General features: G+C 39.6%; 1 protein-coding gene across 1 annotated transcript in view; it reads left to right on the top strand.

Annotated features, from left to right (window-relative positions):
• LOC117135661 overlaps nt 1-22,566 on the top strand; it is a 48,537-nt gene that overhangs the window by 23,169 nt on the left and 2,802 nt on the right. Inside the window, exons 2-3 of the mRNA XM_033296056.1 lie at nt 19,595-20,611; nt 20,672-21,030. Coding sequence (XP_033151947.1) covers nt 19,626-20,611; nt 20,672-21,030 — 1,345 coding nt within the window. The 5' untranslated portion in view covers nt 19,595-19,625. The remainder of the gene's footprint in view (nt 1-19,594; nt 20,612-20,671; nt 21,031-22,566) is intronic.

Raw genomic sequence — 22,566 nt, 5'->3', positions numbered from 1 at the left:
CCACTCAGGTATTTACGACCTAACCAAATGCGATAAAATGTCCCACCCAAAAAATATAAAGTAGATTTCAAAAACCTGTAAGTTAGCCTAGTTGTGCACTGGGAAAACCCATCTGAGCATTTTAACAAAATGCTTGTTTTCTTTTCTTAGTGATTCTGCAGATACATGTGGAATCATTGGATATAAAATATGTTACAAGTCGCTTTAAATAAAATTATTGAATAAAAACAACACTCTTATGAAAAGGAATCCAAATAATTTCTCAAAGTGCTCGAGTAGTTAAGGGTCAAGTAGTACCAGAGGGATGGGAATGGGTTAAGGAGGACGAGTCGGCCATAAATTTCCAGGTGCTCCTGGCTTTTGTCCTGGCCTGCCTGAATTATTGTCACGGGCAACAATGATGTGGCAGCATCAGGAGCTGTGAGGTCCTTGGCGGGGATGGGCAGGAAGTCCATAAAGCATAGGCTGGGGCAACTTTAGCCGAGAACCCTCTCATACGTAGACGCCCTACCCACGACAAAGTATTATCGAAGTGGGTAATAAAAAATAGGAAAATATGTTGGAGATTTCGGGCTCTTTTGGCTCCATATCTAAATTACGCTCATCCGCAGACATATCCTGCATGGAAAACGCCAGCATTAAATGTTGAAACTTTGTACAATTTTCGTAGCATACTTTGGGGAAAAGCGAAGAAAATCAAACAAAGACTAAGGGGTAAATATCCTTTCATTTCTCGGAGGACTCGCAAGCTCCAAGAATTAGGGGTGTGGCCGCCGCAAAGATCCTGGCCGCAACATAAATCCTGCAGGACGTCTTGGCACAGGAAAATGCAATGCCACGGCAAGAGGAATTAAAAAGATGGAAAAAAGAATATATAAAGGTGGAGAAAAATGGGAATGAAAGAGGAAAAGCCAGCAACTACAAAAGAAACGAAGAAGGCAGAAATTTTCACTTGCCAGCCAAAAGGGAAAATTGCATTACGCAGATGTTGCCAATTTTGCAGTGGGTAGGGGGAAAGTTAAGACTAAGGGCGTGGGGAAAATCCAGTGAAAATTCTTCCCTTTTGTCCCGCCCACGAAGTGCTAAAGAAAAAGTCATAAAATGCAAGCAAGAAAAGAAAATTGCAAATGAAATGTCGAGAGTTTTGTGAGCTTTTCCCGGGGGTTCGAGGGGCGTTCAAGGGAAAAGGGGGCGGAGAAAAAGCAATAAAATGGCGGATATAAAGAAAAGCGAAGGCCAGGAGCAGCGATTTTGCCATGTACACGGACTGTACATAAACTCCCCTCAATAAAGAGATATAAAGGAAGAAAGTATACAATGAAAGCGGTTCGCGGAGATACGATATTATTTTTGCATTTCACTAGCAATTAATCTTTCAATTTTAAACACCAAAAGATAATTGGGGAAAATTACTTGTCTGTGAAAAGTGGAAAGAGTTTGATATATTTGGTTATTAGTGGGAAAATTAATTGAAGGCCAGGTAAGGGATCAAAAAATGATTAGCGAAATCAAATGAATAATTATTCTATTTAATTTAACAATTCATTACAAAGGATAAAATAGTTTTATTTTATTTGAAATATGGTTATATTTTTAATTTTCAATTCAATATATTTTCAATATATTTTTATATTCAATTAGAAAAAAATACGATAGTAATAACTAGACTTATATATTAAGGGAAATTTCGATATTTAAATGAAATTTTATTGAAATTCTGGAGTTGTATACGCAGCGTTGTATAGCGCCCCTCTTGTCTATATAATTTATTTATAATATAAGAAAAACTAAAATTTACATGGTCATACTGAAAGTGCAAAAATAATTGTCTGTTCCTGAATTCTCGGAGCCTCTTTGAAATTAATTGTTTATAAAGAAATTTACATACCGCAGAAGTTACACAGGACTTTTCTATAAATAACTCGAGACGGGACCAGCTTAACCCCCGAAAGCCCCACCTTACTGCGCGTTCATCATCATGGTTGTAAAACTACAACCGACAAACTGAAATTGCCCAACGAAATTTGAAAAACATAAATTTAAAATTAGTCCTGGTCAAAGGACCCAGCAAACCCTTGGCCCCACAAGGCCCGAAAATTAAGCAGGGACTAAAGCCAAAATATTGTTTTTACCTTGTAAGTAAAATATTTATTCAATATAACAATATTTTCTGATTGAGGGATGGAAGAGGGACTAGGACAGGGATACGATACCGAGGGAGCGAAAGAGAAAGCGAGCCAGAGGGCGCTAGGGAGAGAGAGGGAGAGCGAGAGTGCGCAGTGCTGAAATTTGCACAAAGGAAATGCCTTTAAATTGTAAAACGAGACGCATAAACAAATGCACAAACGCAAACTCAACCAAACACACAAGACAGTCGTTGAGTAAATAATGAAGCAAAAAAACCAAAAGAAAAAGCATAGCAAAGGCAACGAGAAAAGCAAAAACACAAGTGCAAACACAAACGCAAAGAAAGGAAGCCAGTACATAGCGGAACGTTCGGTAAGTGAAACACGCTCTTGGGGGCGGAGTCTCAACGATGGAAATGAAATCGCAATCTGAATTGAAATGGGAATTGAAATGGAAAAGAGCGAGTCAGCTAGCGAGGGAGCGAGAGAGAGAGTAAGAAAGAGAGAGGGAAACGCACACACACTCACAATCTCGCAATGAGAGAGCGAAATGACAAACAAATACAAATGCACAGTTATTGCTGCGCTGCTGACGTCGACGTCGCTGCTTCCATTTGCTCCCCTTTTCGCGCCTCTGTCTCCACCATTCTCCTCGCTTCCTCGCTCTTTTCTTCCCATTTGTTTGTTTTTTTTTTTGTTTGTTAGGAGCAGAAGCAATCCCCAAAACGTGTTCAAAACAAATAAAACAAATTATAATCAAGCAAAGAGAGAAAGAGCAAGAAGTAGAAAAACCAGAGGAGACATTTTCCAAATTTTTGAATTTTCTTACAATTTGATCAGAAACCTTCTGAAAGGAGCGTCTAAAATGCATGTGAGCTAATACTTTATTTGGATTAAGTTCAGCTTGTAAGCCAATGCCTTGCAATCTGATAAAATTAAGGAGAAATATTAATTGTATCTACATTTATTTAATAATTGATTTCCCACAATGATTTTCTTAAAAAATATACAATACTTAAGCTAGCTTCCGTTTAATAAACATTCGTATAGGCTTCAATAGCAGCAATAATCTACTGTTTATACTTTAAATAAGAGTTTGAAACTTTTAGTACAAAACTTATTTATTGAAAAGTTATATCAGGTTGCCTTTTCTTAGATTTGTGTTGGTTTATTTAAAATATATATGTATACTAGATCAACAGTCAAAAATGGCGGAAATCCATAAGTTCGTGTTGCTTACATTGTTTTCTTAGTCGCTATTGTTGGTGTCGGGGCAATTAACCCACTGCTGCCCCCTTTCGGCCGACTCGGAGGTTAACCCCTCGTCATACTCGCCGTTTGGTTCTTGCATAAATTTATCAGCCGCAGAAATTATAGCAAAATGCTACAAGTTTTTGTTGGTAAATTTGCATCTGGTTTTGTATCAGACGTTTTAATTACAAAATGCTACAACAGCTTCGTTTCGATGTTTCAGTCGAGTTGTTTAATTGCCTTTGATTACCGGTGGAATTATGGGAAATGTGAGAACTAATTGATGAACTCCAATCATAATTTCCTTAGCAGATTCCGAAGTTTGCTGGCTAGGGAGCTATAGGTGTTTTAATTATACAAATTAGGCAGAAGGCACATATCAAAGGTAAATTTAAAATACTACATGTATGCAACATTTCCTTAATAGTTTCAATTTTTTATTACAGTATAAATTTTGTAAGAATATAAAAAAAACTTAAAAAATTATAAAATTATAAATTATGTTATATTCATTTTAGTTTTGCACCTATAACAGGTTCTTATAATATTTATTTCACTACCCATTTTATGGAGTTCTTAACAGCTCAACATATTTTTATTCGTTCTTTTGCTGTTAAAACGTGTTTTCATAAAAACCGCACCAGCTACATAAATTTTAGTGGCAATTACGTTAGTCAGCTCACCTTGCCTGGCAAGAAGCCCAGGACTCCTTTGGATTGCCGTCGGCGTAAGGACCTTTAGGCAGGTCGAATTTCCAATTCCAGGAGAGACCATGCTAGCTGCCATTTTTCCCATTACGTAAGACCCAACCGAAATTTAGTTGAAAATGCTTTCTTACAACTAAATCAAATGTTTTGATAAATTGCCCGGCACACGCAAACATTTCGTTTGGACAAAATGGCCGAGAGTGCTGTCGACTCGATATATATGGTAGTTGATGCTTATCCGGCCATTAAAACAAGGCCAAGACTTTGTACAAACAAAAAAAAGAAAACAATTGCGTGCCATTTAATGCGATTTTCGCATTTCGCTGAAATTCCCCAGTGCACTTTGTAATGCTCTCCTGATGATCTTTCGTTTTTCATGTAATCTATATAAATATTTACATTTTGTGTGGCTGCAGTTGTCAACACAATTGAGCAATTAAATGGGGGATCTACGCCAAGATCTTCCCATGACTTATCTGGAAAAAGGTTCTTCTCATGACTGCGCCGCTGCCACAGCAATTTTCATTTCAATTTCTGCGCACGCGCAACATTTCAACCTCCTACTCACGTTCCCCAAGTTTTTTTTTTTCTTTTTCCATCTTTTCTCGTTGCAAGCTTTTACCTCTTTGGTTGCGAGACTTGCACAATTTATCTGTGATTCCATGTGATTCCATCTTTAGTCTGGGCAGTTTTTCCTGTCAAGAGCTAGTCGCTGGGATGTTTTAGGGTTGTCATCGTCTCGCTGTATTTATGATTATTGTTATTACCATTTCATCCTTCTCTACTCCATTGCCCGTTTCGTGAGCTTTGAACTTGCCAGCGCAACTTCAATTCATAAGAAATTATTGAATTCGAGGTTGAGGTTAGCCGCTGCAGGTAAGCTGCTGGTCAAGCGGTAATTTAAGATTCGTTTTGCCCCTTCAACATTTGTCTTTAAAATGTTTTAACTTTGTAATGCCTTATCGAATCGATAGGAAACTTATGGATCTGTTCGATAACTTCCAAGTACACTCACCTGCCAATTTTCATATCCATCTGCAGTCCTTTTCATAATGGGTTAAGGGCCTCGGATAGGCCTCTGGTTCTGTTTTTCACCCGCGTGGCTTTCTATTTTTATATGGCGCGTGTGTGGAATCAATGAAATGGAAGATAATTGCACACACACAGCATTTCCATTATTATTAACATTAACATGAGCAACAAGGATTGATGGGCGGGGAAAAGTGGGAGGCAGGTGTGTGGCAGTAGCAAGCAACACGTGTGAAAATCAAATTCCATGGCATCACCTACGCAAATTACAAAATGAACACACGCAGCGTTGGACAAAGAGGGGCGACAGGGGGCTCACGAGCCGGCCAAGGGGGGTTAAAGGTGCCGAGCGCATGCCTGAGCACCAATGGGTTAAGCGCGTTAATCATTTTAAGCATTGACCGGCCTTTCAGCATCCTTTCAGTGTTGTCAACAGCTGGTTGCAAGAAGTAGCCAAATTGACAAAACAAAATTGTTTTTTGAAATGTATTTAAAATATTTATTTAAAATACTCATTTAAGCACTGACGATTAAAATGTTGATAATCAAATGCTTTGTATTCTTAAGACAACAAGCAAGAAATATTAAAATCATGAAGCAAATCATGAAATGTATGTTTACGGGCCCGAAGTTTATAGCTAGAAAAGAGCCAGATGGGTAACTTTTCCCCGTTCATTCTCCCCTCTCTTAATAATTTTCCTTGGCCTTTACCCGTTCCTCATGCCACCCATTCATCGATGATTATTGCGTTAATTATTATCCTGCATCCTGGTTTTCAGGAGTTCCATGGGGCTATTTCGAAGGCATACTTGTGCGTAAACTTCAAAAGGAATCTCTGCTATTTTCGTACGAGGTGCCTGCTGCCCAGCTTAACCCCTTGCTGCCCCCGTTTCCGAGGTCTTTGTCCTGCTCACTGCCTTGGGCTGCGTTCGTCCAGCTGCTGCCCACTTGCCACTCCCACTTCTCCTTGGCCTGTCAGCAGCAACTGACCTAATAATCATTTTCAAAGCGAAAAATTGTTGCTGCCGAGTTGGCCTAACTTATTTCATTCACACTTTGTGTGGGGCTCTAGGGGCGGTAAGGGGAGTTCGGATGGGCGGACTGGTGTTAAGCGCTTGGGGAAAACATTTTCCTTTTTTAGCCTTTCGTTGCTGTGTGCATGGGGCCTATTGCGTAGAGTTTTCCGGAATGGATTTTTGGATCCAGCCTAATTTGGACACTTTGATGAATGTTTTGGGAATGGGTGGATTAAGCAAGTTTTAATGGGAATTCGAGATCTGTAAATGTATTTACAAAGTCTGGGAATATATAATTAATTTCAAATATTTGTATTGCTATAATAAACAATTTGTATATGGCTATACAAATTCACGCTCGCTTCTAAACTAACTTAAATAAATCCCATTCTCACAATCATTCAAATCGAAATCAAATTAAAAGCTTATCACTAATAGACCATCCCCGGGCCATTTCTCATGGGTCAATCAGTTTGTTCCCAAAAAAAAATTAACCAGAAGCGGATGCAATTCAAGGTTCATTAACAGACTTCTCTCACCTTTCGAACTCCCAGCGAACAAAATACAGTCATCAATCAAATATAGGAATCCAAAAGTGTGATTGCTATTCGAGCACGAATAATGATCAAGATCTTCAGCTGCAAGTTGGCAAAGACAAAAAACCGATGAAATGTTCGAAGATCGATATTTTCAGGGGAGAATTGAAAAATTCTGGCCCATCCAAGTGCCAATTAGGCATTTTGTACGTTCTTCGTGGTCGAAGGCGACAATTACCAAAGACAATGTAGTGACCACAGAACATTTGGCTTTCCATTCGCATTCGACACTGCATTTGTCGCTTTATTTGTCTGCCTTTCGGGCGACTAATCGAAATTAAATGACGTGTGAATGTTGGCAGCTGTTTTCTGTTGGCTCACCTCCTGACTTTGTGCTGTTATTATTATTGCATAGCTTTCGATTGCTGTCAGTCACCAGCTCCCAGGTTGTCCAGGTTGGTTCCCCTGTCGCCCAATTGCCACCGGCTTCATTTCAATTGGTATCGTAAGTACCCAGTAGCTGAGGGGATATCAGGCTCTCAGTGGCTTATAAGCAAGATACTCTGTATAAAACACTCATTATGTGACAACTTCCAACCTAATCTTACCAAGAATCATTTCTATACTTTCTGATCGTTTTCAAATTAATATAAAATAAAATTAAATAATATAATCTTACCTAGAATCGTTATTTTACTTTCTCATTGTTTTCAAAATAATTTCGATATTCAATAGCACTTAGTGACTAAATATATACTATATATCTTTGTATAGATTACTTAATTACTTAACTTGCAGGGACACATACAAGTCGACCTTTGACCAAAAGCTTAACAATCTGCTCCCGTTCTGTTCAGTTGATTGTCGTCTGTCGCTTTTTTGTGGTTTTTATCAATTTAGTTGATATGTTATTGGGCTATTTGAGCAGACCAAAGCCAGACCAGAAGGACCCATAAATTATGACGAATGTCAGTGGATGATTGCAATTGCGTTTGCGATTACGATGAGCTTGTCGATTACCAACTGGCGTTAAAATGTTGTGGCCGCTTTCATAAATTTTGGTATATGTCGACTTTCACGCCTGATATTTGTGCTACTTCACTCCCATGTTCGGGCATTTAATTAATGTTTAAATAAACCCCAAAGAGCTGGCTTCTTCGCATTTCGCCCCGAGTGATTTGTGGATCATAAAAGTGAGCTGTGAGAAAATTGGAAAACATCGGATGATCTGCGGAGTGGTTGTGCCACTTCTGTTTGATTAAAGTTTGTTTAATTTATGATGTCTGACCAGAGATGAACTTGTTCGTAAATTGTACAATTTTATGCCTGATTTGTCATGGCCGAGTGGGATTTGTTTTGGTCTAAATGGGGCTGATTTATTTTCCACCATCAATTTGGGATCGATTCGGATTCGACTGGCTTGAGGATGAGCTGCTCAATCTGACTGGCAACTGTCATCAAATTGCACTCAGCTTGTCATTACTTACAGCTTTGTGCTAATAGTTGCCTTCATTCGACAGATGCTTTTTTCACCATCTCCACAGAGTTGGCTAATTTACATATAAATTAAAACTAGAAAAAGTAAGAGCAGTACTCACACACATCACATGGAGGTCGGTCTTTAGCTGGCAGTTTGTTAACCTCAGCTCGTCTCGTTCTTGTGCTTTTGGTAATAGTTGTCTGGGCTTCTCAGGCTTTTCAAGTCGCCCGCCCCGAAATTCCGCACAAAATTTCATAAATGCCTGGCAATAAGCGACCCAAAGCGGCAGGATGAATCCCAGCTAGGAGGATATGATGTAAAAAAGTCGAGCCACATATGCGACACTTTGCTGCACATGTCCTGCGACAGGACAAAAGGCATCCAGGGCACACAAAAAACCGCAAAATGCTTAAATGTCTTTGATGGCTGGCTCTCGAACATCCACCAACAAAACTCCTCCACCCACAACTTGGTTACCAATTTTAGTTTTGGGTTTGGCATTTTGTGCGCTCCAAGGAATTTCAACGGTTCGAATCCGAAGTATTTTCCCTGTTTCAAATTTTAATCTGTACATTTTACAACTGGCATACCATGCCTCAACCTCTTTGATCTGCCAGCCGATTGATATATCAGATCATTAATAATAGTTGGCTTCGAACTTTTTCCAATCTCCTCTTCGGTTTTTTATTCGGCGCCTACTTTCTTGGCATATTATTTGTTCAATTTCACGGTGTACATACTTAGTTATAGTTGTTATGTTCTCTCGTTTCGATTCGCTTTGGCCACTCAGCTGAAAACATTTGAATTATCATTTTGTGGCACTGCCTAATGATGATTGTTTCGCATTTAATTGGTTTTTCATTCCGTTGGTGGTGCATGACTGGCAAGAAAAAAGTTTCAGAACTTGTAAGGGAATTGTAATGGAATTGAGGTATTGAAAATAACATTGAATTGTTGGTAGGTAGTACAATTTGTTATATTTAGTTACACTTTTTATACACACTTTTAAATAATAATAATATTTTCTCTATGAAAGCATTACTTACCCCTTTTCCTATGGCAATCCCATTCACTACTCCATCTTATACACTTTATAATTACCACTGCCACATATCATTATTTCAAATTTAAGTAAATCGAGTCCTAAGCCACTCTAATGGATTTCGTGCCCCGCCGAAGAACATGGATTGCATATTTCGAGCGACCCAATGAACCAACCCACAACCCTCGAATACCATCTAATTGCCATAATCCATTTATAAGGTAACACAATGCACAGCGACAGAGGGAAAACGGTGGGGAAAAGCGAAGAAAAAACGGAAAAACAAACAAAATAAGCCAGACAACAGCCAAAGTAAAAAAGTCAGTTGTTGCAATATGACAGGACTAGTAAATAAATAAGGCGGATGGCCCCCAGAAGTCGGAACCCCAACCGCTTGGTCGAGCCCCCCGTTGCCTGCAGTAAAATGATACAAAGAAATGCGAGACGACGACTTTTCAGTACAATTTCCCGGCGTTCGAGGAAAATCCTTTTTATTAGTGCGATAAAGGCCGGTGAAATATGTAAAAAATTCTGGGAAAACGAACCAGGGAAAATACACAAGCTGCAAACAACATTTGCATTGCCTACTTGGCGGCGTCTTTTATTTATGTATTTTCTTGTCCGCTGTTCCGTACGGGGAAAAGCTGCGCTTATTATAATTTCCTTTTGAGTATTAGACCGCCAACCCCAACCGTCGCCGTCTGCTACCCACTGTGCACAGTGGGCCTAATGGATGTTTGCTGTCGCTGCTCGATGCTCGTTTTTTACGATTTGTAAGTGCAATCAGTTGTACAAATGCAAATCGCCCATTGGGTTTTTATTTTTTTGTGTGCATGTTTTTTTTCAGAGCTCAAAGTCAACTAAGTCGTTTAATTTTGTTTAACAAGATTTCGCGGTATTTCCCCGCACGTGTTGCTTTAATAATCCGGCATCAACCACCGAGGCAAATTACCCCAAAAATCTCGAGTATTTTCTACGCATTTTTTTCCGCATTTTTACTCCCATTTGATTCGGTTTTTTCTTGTCCAGCAGAGTCTCAGTTTCATTTTGGGCTTATGACTTTGATTTGTGTGTTTATCTTTTGAATTTTTATTAGCAAATAAGTTTCCTTTTCCGCCCAAGTGGGGCGAAAAAATTCAAATGAGCGGAAATGATGGAGAATAAATATCCGCTTACAATTAGAAAAAAGGAAATGCGCTAAAGCCCGAACATCTGTTGTGGAAATTGCAATTTAATCGCAGGAATTTTCGATTTTCAGTAGAGAGCCAGCGCGTACAGCTGTCCATTTGAAGCGTTTGGTAAATACAGACAAAAGTTATAGACTGATAACGTAATGTTTGCAGTGATGTAGCTAGATTTGTCAACTCGTCGTTTTGTTTGCCTTTGGCTAAATATCGAAACATGTGTGCAATCCACAGCTTATCACGTGGCTCCCCTATCTGCCACCCACATTCCCACCAACAGTCGGCAATAAAATAGTGCGATATATGTATGTCTGCGTCTGGGCGAGAAATCTCCTGGGTATTGGTATCCAATAGTTCTCTGGCTGCAGTGACTTTGCTTCCGCAACAAAGTCGATGGTGCACCTTTGAAGTTCGCCGCTCTGGGCGGGACTTTCAATTAGCTTTACACCTTTCCCGACTTCCAAGTTAAGTCGCGAAGAGACCGCACACAAAGTCACTTGAAGGATGAGTTCCACATAAACAGAAATACGAGATAATCGCCAGGGATGAGAACTTGAGACACATAATTCGATCGTGACAGGTGATTTCACTTTAAACACTACACTTCCATTGCTAACCATTAGGTGATATTAACTTTTAAAGATATTACTTTATAACCAAAATAAGTTGAATAAAATTTGTTTGAAACAGTTAGAAAAAACAAATGAATATCCAATGGTTAGCAAATACCAATTTCGAACAATTTATCTTTATGATGAGTGTAGATTATATGTTATTTATTAGCTAATACTTAAAATATTCACAATATTCAAATATTCACTAATTAATCGCTTTTACTGTCACCGACTCACGGTGCCACCTTCACGATATTTTGTTTCTACCGTGTTCATTTATTGATCGTTAAAAATGATTTAGACCTGACAATGAGACATTGTTAAGGGCGACGAGGAGCTCGTAAAATTCTGCGGTTTTTTCGGTTTTTGTTCAGCACATCCATGGCCAGCACTTTGCTGTTGAAAAATAAAATAAACCGGCCCCGAAAAGTACTCAAATTAAATAATTTTTCTTATTGTTTGCCATAGAGCTACTGTTCTCTCTCTTTTTGCGGTTCCCTGAGGCCGGCAACTTGTTGCTGGCAACATTTGCGGCTAGGCCTTCCCTCTGCAAGTTCCCAACATGGAAGAGACAACAAATTAATGTTGTCGAAACACGAGAAAGACTTGTAAACTGTCGGCCGCTGAGGCAGAAACCCTTTTTGATTTTTGGCAGGGTCCACAGACCGTAGAAGAATCGCTGGGAAAGAAGCTTCAGCAGAAGGAAGCTCAGCACGCACGGGAACAACAAAAGCAAAAACAACATAAGCGACAACAACAACAACGACTACTTCTTGGCGGCTTTTGACTTTGGCCTTTTGCATGTGGACCCGGTTCGGTTGTTATTGTTGTTGTTGCTGCATTTGTTGCACGCTTAAATGTCTTCTAAGTGGCGTAAATCTTAAATTGTTGCCCCAGGCTCTTTGGCTCTTCGCTTTTTATGGTTTCAGGACTCTGATTTGCCTTGGCAATCGTCGCAGATTTGGGGGATTAGTTTTAGCCGGTGATTTGGCCGAGTTTTTGCCGTTCTTTACTGATATTTTTTCGACGGTTCTGATTTTATTAGGTATGCAAATTTTTGTGAGTCTTCCTCTAAACGAAAACATATTTAATTATGTTTTTGCCCAGACGATTGCATTTGGATTTGTCTGGCAATAAATGTTTTTTTTAGCTCTTCATTGTATTTAATTTAGGCAATTGCGAATTTTTTATTTTTTGCCTATTAAAATAAACTAAAAGATAATAATAATGTAGATACACATAACGACGTTTAGTAGCTTTAAGATTAAATTGCTAAAACACAAAGATTAAATACAATTTTTAGCATGATACGCCTGATACGATTGCATGCAATTGCTCTAATAAGTTTCGTTTTTTTAGAAATATAATGCATTTGGCCCACTAAATAGTAATTTTAGAATTATGAAAGTTTCCGTTTCAACAAAAATTTCATCAGTATTCTACTTCTATGGTATTGGCCTAACTTTTATTCACCTTAGCTTACCGCTTTACAATTCTGTAGAAAGGTCTTGCGAACTTTCCCCCAGTTTATACACGAGAAAATGATTGATTGTTGTCAATAGAAAGCTTCCAAAGAAATTAACTGTTCGAGTGTTGCATAACTCTCCCACCCCCGAATCGATCCACCACGCAGCTGTCAAATTCGGAGCATCATATAAATGACATCGAAACAGTCGAAAACAAAAAATAAAGAGGCATTTTTGTCACGCAGCCAAATCGATGACGTCGCAACAGAAGGCTATGTAATCAGTTCCGCTTAGCCAAGTCACAAGTCACAAAAGTCGCTGGATAAGTCGCAACTACACGGCCTATCTAGAGCGCTGATGACTGTTTTGATGATGATGACAGCCGAGTGTGATTGACAGGGATTTATGATTGTTGCCTAAGCAGTTGAAATTTCTGTAAAGTCCTACTCGCAGGAATTCTTCAGCGAAAGCAGTGAAAAGGGGTGGTGGAGTAGCAGAACCAAGTGAATGACCCGTTTGCATTTTGTCTCTACTTGTGAATGGCTAAGCAAACACAAGCAAACATTCGCTCATTCATTCAAATGCTGTGAAAATTGCATATTATGTGGGCAAACAGTAGAGTATATCTGATATGGAACTTCTATGAAACCAAATAAATTCATTAATTCATCTAAAAATTATTAGAACTGTTAACGGTATTAGTGTTACCAGTGCTTAGATAAATGATTAATAGTGTGACCAAACGTATAATTGTGTGATGCTAAAATGCTTGCTCATGTATGGAAAAATATGAGCATTTCAATAAAAATTATTTACAAATGCATGCTAGAAATTTAGTTTATGTCGAGCTTAGCTTAAAATAAAAAGTGATTTGCATTACCACTGTGCTTGCAGTCTGCTCTGCTTTTTGGTTCACTCACCTCGGCTTGTGCAAACACTTTTTGCGGGCAAATTTTTCATTGCGCATTGCATTTCATCTCTAAACGAGATATGGGCACCAGGACGAGGACGCGAGTCCTTTTCAAGATGCTAGGGTGGAGCAAGCGAGACGGGGCGAAGTGTCTGCTGTGAGTATGAATATTCATGCCTTGTTTATGCATATTTGCGTGTCAAGTGATGCCACGTCCTTTCCTTCCAATTCCTCTTCCTTCGTCCTGTGCGATTCGCATTTCTCTGCTCATTGCTCTTATTCAGCGGCTTCTGCTGCTTCCTTTTCGTCATTTTGCACGTGCAACACGACGTATGCGCAATATTTCCGCTTCTGCTTTTCGGTTTGCTTTTCAAGTTTGTTTACCATTGCACACGAGTTGGGTTCAAAAAGTACGAGGGGAAAGCGATGCCAGCGCTGTGTGAAAAATTTTCTGTTTATGCTCACATTTCATTTGAACGTGAGTTTGTTTGTTTGCCAATTTGAAGTGCTAAAAAGTCGGTGGCTGAAGAGGAGCAAGGGGTTGAGACTGGACGAGGAGGACTTTGATTGCAATTTGTGCTGAGTGTGCAAAAAGGAAATGACTGTAAAGGAGGTTGAGCTTCTGCACTTTCGGCCTGCTAAAGGGCAATAGCTGGCGGATTAGATGAAAAGGAATAGAACCAATACAGATACCTTATATTAATGGAAAATAATAAATAATACCAAATAATATAAGGGGACATGTGAGTGTTATCAAATAGTTTGTTTAATCTTCCGGAAATCGCTGCAGCCAAAATGAATGCACTTTTTCCAATTTTTTACTGTCTCTTTCACTAGATTTCTGCTAACCCATTTAGTAGCCCGAAGAAATATTCCCCAACTACCCACTCAAAAAAATATGTTCACATCAGTCTGATTTCCACGCCGTGTCCATGACAATTGCCCAGTCAAAATGGGGCGTAACTAGCCATGTTGTAGCGCAGCTTCAACTGGGAATTGGCCATGGCCCAGACGGGGACGTTGCGATGAAAATGATGATGACGATGATGGATACTCGATACTCCTTGATACTCAGCCCGAACACGAGCAGAACAAAAGCCATATAGCGATGCCCTTGAGTGATCTATGCAAAGCAAAAGGCGGTGCTCAGGACCCAAGATCGGTGGATTGATGGTGATCGTGGTTATGCAGTTGGTTACAGCCAAATGAAAGGTAGCCGTTGCCAGTAGCTCGCTGGTAGCCGACTAGTCATCAAAACTGGGAAATTAGCATAGACAGTTTCCAAGCCAGCCATGGCCAAAGTGCGTAGAAAATCATAAAAATGGCTACTGGAGTGGCCAACAAGCGAGAGCCAAAACCATCGTGGTTGCTGGATATTCACAAAGGAAAAATTATCGACTTCATTTAAAGCTACTAAAGGTTGATTATAGAAAATGTTTCAAATAATTTATTTTCTAAAGCATGGAAAGGTAACTTAATTATGTCAAACGTATAATTCAATTTATGGTAAATGATCTAACAAATAAAAAGAATGTATCATCATACACTAAAAAGTCAAACGTATAATTCAATTTATGGTAAATGATCTAACAAATAAAAAGAATGTATCATCATACACTAAAAAGTCAATAATAATATTAATCACTATTAGTATTATAAACATTATACACTTTAATTCCATGTGTCTCAGTATACATTTATGTGGTGTCAATTTTGTTGAAACCTACATTTCTCTCTGTGCAGATGACTCGGCCTCAAAGCCAGCGGCATTAATTTCATACAATTAATGGAAATTATATGAAATTATGAGTGGAACATTGAAATTCCTTGTGAACATCACCCGGGACAACAACAATCCAGATGAAATTCACTGTCCGCCTTCAAACGGAAAACTTCTAGCACTAACTTGGGTGGCAATTTCCATTTAGACACAGGCCGAGCCAAATGAAAGAAAATTAAATTTTTCACTGTCTTCTTAATTGAAACATTAGCCAAACATTTTAGCTACTCCCACTCCCCAACAAGCGGCTCCACTCCTCTGTTCATTTACATTCAAATTAACTCGTAATGAAAACGAGTCGAGAAACTTTGACTTTGTCTGGTTGTTTTTCCGTGGGGGTTGTGGCATTTAATTAGTTGTTCTGATTGTTGCTGCTCCGTCGTCCTGTCGCTGTTTCCCCTGTTTATTACTATTTGCTGGCCATTTCTTCTCGGCTTAGTCAGTTAAATTATCCACGCCCAAGGATCTCTGTTTGTTTTGACACTCGTTTGATGTTCATTTGCTGCAGTTTAATGACAGTTGGCAGTTGTCTATTCGATTGAATGGACAATCAAAATTACGGGGTGGAAACACTGACCTTCGGAAAGCTGTGAAATGGAAAACAATGTCGTCATTGCTGTCACTTTTTATAGTTTTTATTTTCAAGGGTGATATCACGTGATAGCCTTAAAGTAAGTCCATCAAAATAGAGGCGCTTTCAAGCATTCAAAACCGCTTATTTCTAATGCTTTCAATTTCGAATTGCAAATACAGCGGTAGAATAAGAATAAGCTTAATATATAATTCTATTGAAAGATTCGACAAATAGCACAAGTAAATTAAGTTTTCATTTACCTCGGTAAACAATATTAAATTTTGACGAAACTTCAGGGTTGTCATTGATACAGTTCTGCGTTGCACTTGCCACAACCCGTTCCCACCCACTCCCAAAAAAAGGGACCACACCTTACAGCCCCATGCTTCCGATTTTCCATCGTCAATTTCTCCGGGCGTTATGTTGCCGTGGCAAAAAGAAAACAAGAAAACAGCAACACGTGCCCCTTTTAATTAAAATAAATAAATAGGCGCAAACGCATAAATAAACAGAACATTGAGCCATAGGATAACTACAATGCCAAATAGAGATGATGGTTCTCGGTTACACTGTCAAAAATATTCTTGTGGGCCCGGTACGAGTATTCAATTTCATGCATTTACTTGGAAGAGCGGGTTGTGCCCCGGGACAAAAAGAGTTTCGGTAAGGGGCGAGTTCTACCCCCCATTTATATAAGAACTCACGATATGGGGGCGCCTTGAGCTATGTTATGGCTTTTTTCTGCTCTGTACTCTTTGTGAAACGTGCGCATTTGAATTTGAGGCGAATTATTATTTAGTCGCGGCGAGACGCAAAACGTTTCTCGGAATAAAACATTTCCAACAACTTAATTTTTGTATACCGCAATTTGCATGTGGAATAAATCAAATGTAAAACGCATAAAAGAGTCAGGAACACCCCCAAAAATAGCACAGACATGAGTTATGAGCTGTGGGTTAAGGTGGAGTAGCAGGAGCGGGAACAGTAGCCTTTGTCTGGCCAGGATTATGACCATTTATTTGCCTGTCCGTCCTGCAAAATGGTAAATACTCTTGTGGTGGGGCGAAAGTTTTGGCCTAAGGCGATTTTCCTCGGTACAAGAAATCAAAATCAATGAAGATTTCGCTGCACAATGGAGCGGTATTAACAAAAAGAGTGTCCTGCACCCGTTTGGTTTCCACTTTCTGAGACTTTTGTGGGCCCCGAGTCCTTGGCTTCCTGAACTCTGCTGGTGCCGTGCCCTTTCATGGATTATGCATCGCTTAGCTGGCGTAAAACTTTTCAACCAAGCCAAATTATTTATTACTAATTGAAGGAGCAGCACTCGCAAGTCAAAGAATGACTTTTCCTTCGATTTTAATTCGATTACTTTTCGGAAAACATTTTGCACCGAGTTCAATTTGTCAGAGTTAATTAAACCGAGTTAAGAACTTTATTGAGCATTTCCTGCTCGCAACAAATGAAAACCAATCAAATTTAATGCGAACTTACCAAGATGGCAAAGTGCGGTAAATGGAGAACAGAAAATATATCTGGTCCGGCCATTGGGCAAGACATAATAATAACTTATGTTATGGCAGCGCCAGAAGATCTGCAAACGATATGTGTATGATCCATGCTCACCGACATTCATTCAATACTCTATTTTCATCATAGGCTATTTTCAAATCATAGGTATTCAAAAAATAGAAATAAAATAATACATATATTGTTATTATATCAAATATAACTGGGAAACTATATAGATTATCCAGCTATAAACTATTAAATTCTCTAAATTATACCGGACTTATTTTCATTTGGTAGCAAACATCATTTCATATATACATCCAAGTTAAAGGTTAATAACCCTGCTTTTTTTATTTCACTACATATCCTGCCTTTGCTTACATATCATTTTAATTTATTCATACACTTCAGGGTATTCATTCTTCATTTTGCTGGCCGTCCTTACTGCTTAATACTTTTCATATAAATGCACAAGTTTTTGATTGATTCAATCAAAACGAAGCAAAACGCAAACTGCGATCAAGAAGTGGTCTTGAGCTAAAAGCCAACGCAAAGTTGGAGGCATCAGGTTTTCTGCATGCCTGTCACGTAATTTATTGATTTAGCTCTTGGGAATACGAGAGACTGTTCGTGGATCGTGAAAAATGAAATGTTTGCCACTGCCAGCAGCAGAAGCAGCAGTTTCAAAATAACACTGATATTAAATTCTGAGCTTGAATATTATATAAAATGCAACTCTGTATTGGTGGATATTAAATGCAAATATTTTTAAAGAGATTTAAAAGATACAAATTCGTTTCGTCAATGACTATAAAGTTAAATATAAAAAAATAGTTTGGATAATATGGAGTTACAAATTTAGTTAAATTTAGTTACCGTTCCTATTTCTTATTAAATTCTTTACATTTTTGTATTATTTTGTTATTATGTTAATGTAAATGATTCATGAGCGCGTAATTTTTCTGGGTGCACATGGCAGACTGCGCAAACTGGCATGATGGCTGACCGAACTGGACTGGGGCTGATTGGTTGTCGATCGATTTGGCTGCCGACCAGACAAATTCAAATGCATTGGCCCCGATCTGTGAATGCAACTGCTGCAGGAGGAGGTCCGAACTCAGGGGGGGATCAGGTGCGGGGATCAAAGGCACTTACGCATGTACGCCTCAAACGATACACAAAACTTGATCATCGGCGGCCACAGCGATCATCGATCAACAGACAGACAGACATCCCATCCCATACCATCCCATTTCAACTCATACCATACCATACCATACCGTCCTGGGTCTCGAGAGATAATGGCCGGCTTGCCATTTTGCATTTTTGCATTTGTAATGAAACTGAAAACCAGAATGAATCGTAATTTGTTCGAAATCGAGCAGAAGCAGCCAGTCCAAGTCCCAGTTTCGCGCACAAGAAATAAGATCAACAGCGGATCCGCACTGAAATTGCACTGCAGGATGTTCAAAGTGGTTTGGGATAAGATTGTGGCTGAGGATGAGGATGACGATGAGGTGGGAAGAGCTCGATATGAATAATCTGGCATGGGAGGTACAGTGGGTTGGCTATTCCACAAAGCAAACTTACCAACAATAAGTAACATAGATTTGCAAGATACTCTTTGAATTTATACGTCTTTTATGCAAATTATAATATTGATTTATTAGAATTTTATTGCTAGTCGGAAATTCCACGATAAATGATTTAAAAACGTATTCAGTTTTATACTATTCCAAGCCCACTGTGCAGTATTAAACGTTTCTCAGATCGCTTCCATTCGCTTCTTCATCTGTGGCCTGCAATTCGTATGTAAAATCGCGCATATTCAACTGTTATCAGACCCACTCTTTTGGATTCACGCCGCTGCCTTTACGTACAGATCATCTCGCGCTCCCCAAAAACCCCCGTAGTCCTCGCCAACTTCAAAAAAATAACTCCACCGAAGGCAACGCAAATGGCAATTTAAGTCATTTTGTTTGCCGTTTTTTTTTGCGTTCGATTTTTTTGATTTTTGTTGCAAGGCGAATTTAAAATGGTTTAATATTATGCACAAATCGGGCGAGTTGCGTAGTAAATTATGGGCCATTAAGCGAACAGGTAGAGCGGCAGAGATACGGCAGGGGGTTTACCTGACCGGCCCCGGGTAATCAAATTTGTGTAAAATGGCAGCCGGCCTTTGGGTGTAAAATGGGGGGCGGCGTCTTCGGCTAGATGGAAAAACTCAGCACTTCCAGGGAAATGCGTGCTACCTGCAGGAAATCCAGACGCAAAGAGAAAGATGCACATAGTAGTAAAGTAACTATAGATGCTGCCTCGGGTGCAGGATCGTAAAAACTAATTTTAAAATCCTCTGCTCCTGCCTTACAGCGATCAGTCTGCTCGGAGTCCCAGCCTCAGGATGTGGTGGCTACTTCTTTCGCTGTCCCTAATTGCGCCGTCGTGGCAAGAGAATGCCACAGTGATCAATCCAAGTTATGTGACCAAAGCGGGTTGTGAGGCCTTGGTCAAGGAACCAAATCTCTGCGAGTGCCAGGAGCAGGAGATCAAGTGCGAGAACCTTCAATTGCACAGTGACAATCTGCAGTTATACGGCATAAGCTGTAGCATATTCGATGCCAGGGGATTTGGTTATATACCACCTCTTAAGGTGGGCAATATTGGTTCACTGATCGTCCAAAACTGTGCCATACCAAATGCAGAAAGCATCAAATACTTGCTCAGTAAGCTGGGTGTTAGCAACTACACTGAACTGGAGATCTTCAACTATTTCGATCCCAAGAAAACCGATCGAGGAGAGGTCCTGCAGCAACACTACACGGACCACGAGAGTCTGAAGAAAGTATCCATCATTGGATTCAAGTCCACACTGCCTGAAAATTTTTTGGAAAACCTGCCGGCACTACAACAACTCTCCTTAAAGGGTAGCAGTGATTTGCCCGGTAACATTTTGCATCCTTTGAAAAATCTAACCCATTTGGAAATTGTGGTCAAGAATTTGGGCAAGGTGTCGGGTGCAATATTTGCAAAGCAATCGAAGCTAAAGCATCTGATGATCGACTGCGATGCCAAGAACAGTAGTGTCGAAATGTCCGCCTTTGGACCCCAGGAACTCTGGCACATGACCGAACTTCAGTCGATCGAGCTCTTCAATTGCGGCGATAATGTGCCAACCGAGTTGTTCTGGATGTCGGAGCAATTGGCATACATAGGAATAAGGAGCAACATCAGCTATTTGAGCAAGGACTTCCTCAAGGTGCAGAAAAAACTGCTCACCTTAAGATTGGAAAGGAACAATATAGCCAGGCTGCCCGATCAGCTTTTCAGGAACACTCCCTTGATTTTAGAGATTCACTTGGCGTTCAATAATTTGGATCGCATTCAGAGGTGAGTTTTTATTTCCAAAACAGACATCAAACATATGTATATATGAACCCTTGTTTGCAGCGGCCTTTTTGACAAGTTAAAGAACCTACAGGTGCTGAACCTGGAGCACAATCCGATAACCACCATTGCCCTGAATGCCTTTACTCCCATACCAACTGCCCATATCTACGTGGGCAAACTCTTCAAGGCGGCGAAAAATAATGCCGACTGGGCTCGATCCACAAATGCAACAATCTGCGAGGAGGAGTATATCTACGGGGTGTGCATCTACTGCAAGCGAGATGAGTATCTGGACCACTTTGCCGACTCGGAGAACTGCAACAAGCCAAATCCGAAGGCCAAGGATGTGCTGGCCAAGAAGGCCTACGAGAACCAGCTGAAGGCGATGCCAACGCACTCCTGGAAAAAGGCCAAGGAATGTGAGTAAAGCGTAGATACAACTTTCATCCCATTCCAGTGATTTTTCGCCAATAATTTATATTAAATTTGACATGCGACTTCCCTTCCGAGTCAGACATGGCCAAATTGAAAACGAAATAAAAAGCAGATAGCGCATGAAATACAAACAATATTAATATTTGTAGCCCGCTTTCAACGCCGCCAATGATAAGGAATGAAAGTTGGAGGTTGGTGCGAAGTCGACAGAACGTTTTTATATATAAATCATGAAGAAAAACAATTTATCTTTTGATTTGTAGCCAAGGGGTGGGTTGCTACGAAAATGAAAGAAAACTTTTCCAGGGCGCAACATGTCAAATGTAATAAGGCCTAATGTTGTCTTCCCTTTGCTTTTCGAGGGCTGGAATGGATTGTAAGTGAAAGTCAGATGAGGAATATCAAGTGAATTATGCGGGTTGCGAGGGGAAAGCGAAAAACATTTCAGATTGCTATCATTTATGTTAAAAAAAAAATCCAGTAACTGACAGAAGCAACAGGGATATAAGAAACTCACGAGGAATGTTTCAGTGTTATGCAAATAATATCTGTCATTTCTCGTTGTTGATCTAACATGTTACTTTGTATAGGGGAGCGGGGGTCCCACAGAGCCAACAACTCATAAATGTCAAGGATATCACATGTTGAACTCTGTGGGTCGCCAGCGATGAGAGTTGATTGAACAGCAATCAAATGTAAATTTCTGTAAGTTGAGAAAGGAGTTCTTGGGGTGGCGTAAAGACCTCTAAGCGTTCTAAATGGGTGCTTAAAATAATTCAATTCTAAGTGCGCCCTTCCATGTAAAAGAAAGCACTTAAGTACATGCAGATTAGATAAATGTTGTACGAAATAATAATGTACCATTCTGTAAGGATCATGTATTCATTTTTTTTTAGTAATTGCTTTAGTTCGTTGTTTAAGTACTATGCAAAGCCCTTTATCAGTTGTCATTCAGTTTAAAAACCTAATGGGTGGCATTTTAGAATCCGCTCCTCCTACTACGTTTTTTTTTCTTATTTTCCGATGCGCTTTAATGCAGCCCATAACTCATGGCCTCACTTACTCAGTCAGTCCTCGACTGGCTTCTAATCTCAATTTGCTGTTTGAGTTGCCACTAATAAAACGCACGACGAACTGACACCACTGGAATCGAACCACTGACCACTTTGGACGCCACCGAACGAACACCACCATCAACATCGGCGATCCACATGCATTTGTGCTGCCGTCGATACACGGATTGGATTTGGGTCTGCTTATGGTTGTCCCCTTGCAGGCTTTCTGTGTTTCCGATAGACATAATTTGTCGGGCATGAGGTGACACTGACATACAAAGAGTCCGAAATCGAGGACGATTGACGTTTTTAGAGATGGGATTTTTCAAGATACTTTTGTGAACAGAGAACATAAAATTAAACAGCGGCTAACTTTATTTGCATTATACAGATCTATAGATTAATTATCATTATAAAAATCAATTATTTAGAATTCAACATTGTTTACACACAAAATGCACATTA

The sequence above is a fragment of the Drosophila mauritiana genome, chromosome 2L, assembly GCF_004382145.1.
Source record: "Drosophila mauritiana strain mau12 chromosome 2L, ASM438214v1, whole genome shotgun sequence".
NCBI classification, from domain to species: Eukaryota; Metazoa; Arthropoda; class Insecta; order Diptera; family Drosophilidae; genus Drosophila; species Drosophila mauritiana.
The sequence above is the reverse complement of the archived record's forward strand: the minus strand, read 5'-3'. Positions and strand labels throughout refer to the sequence as shown.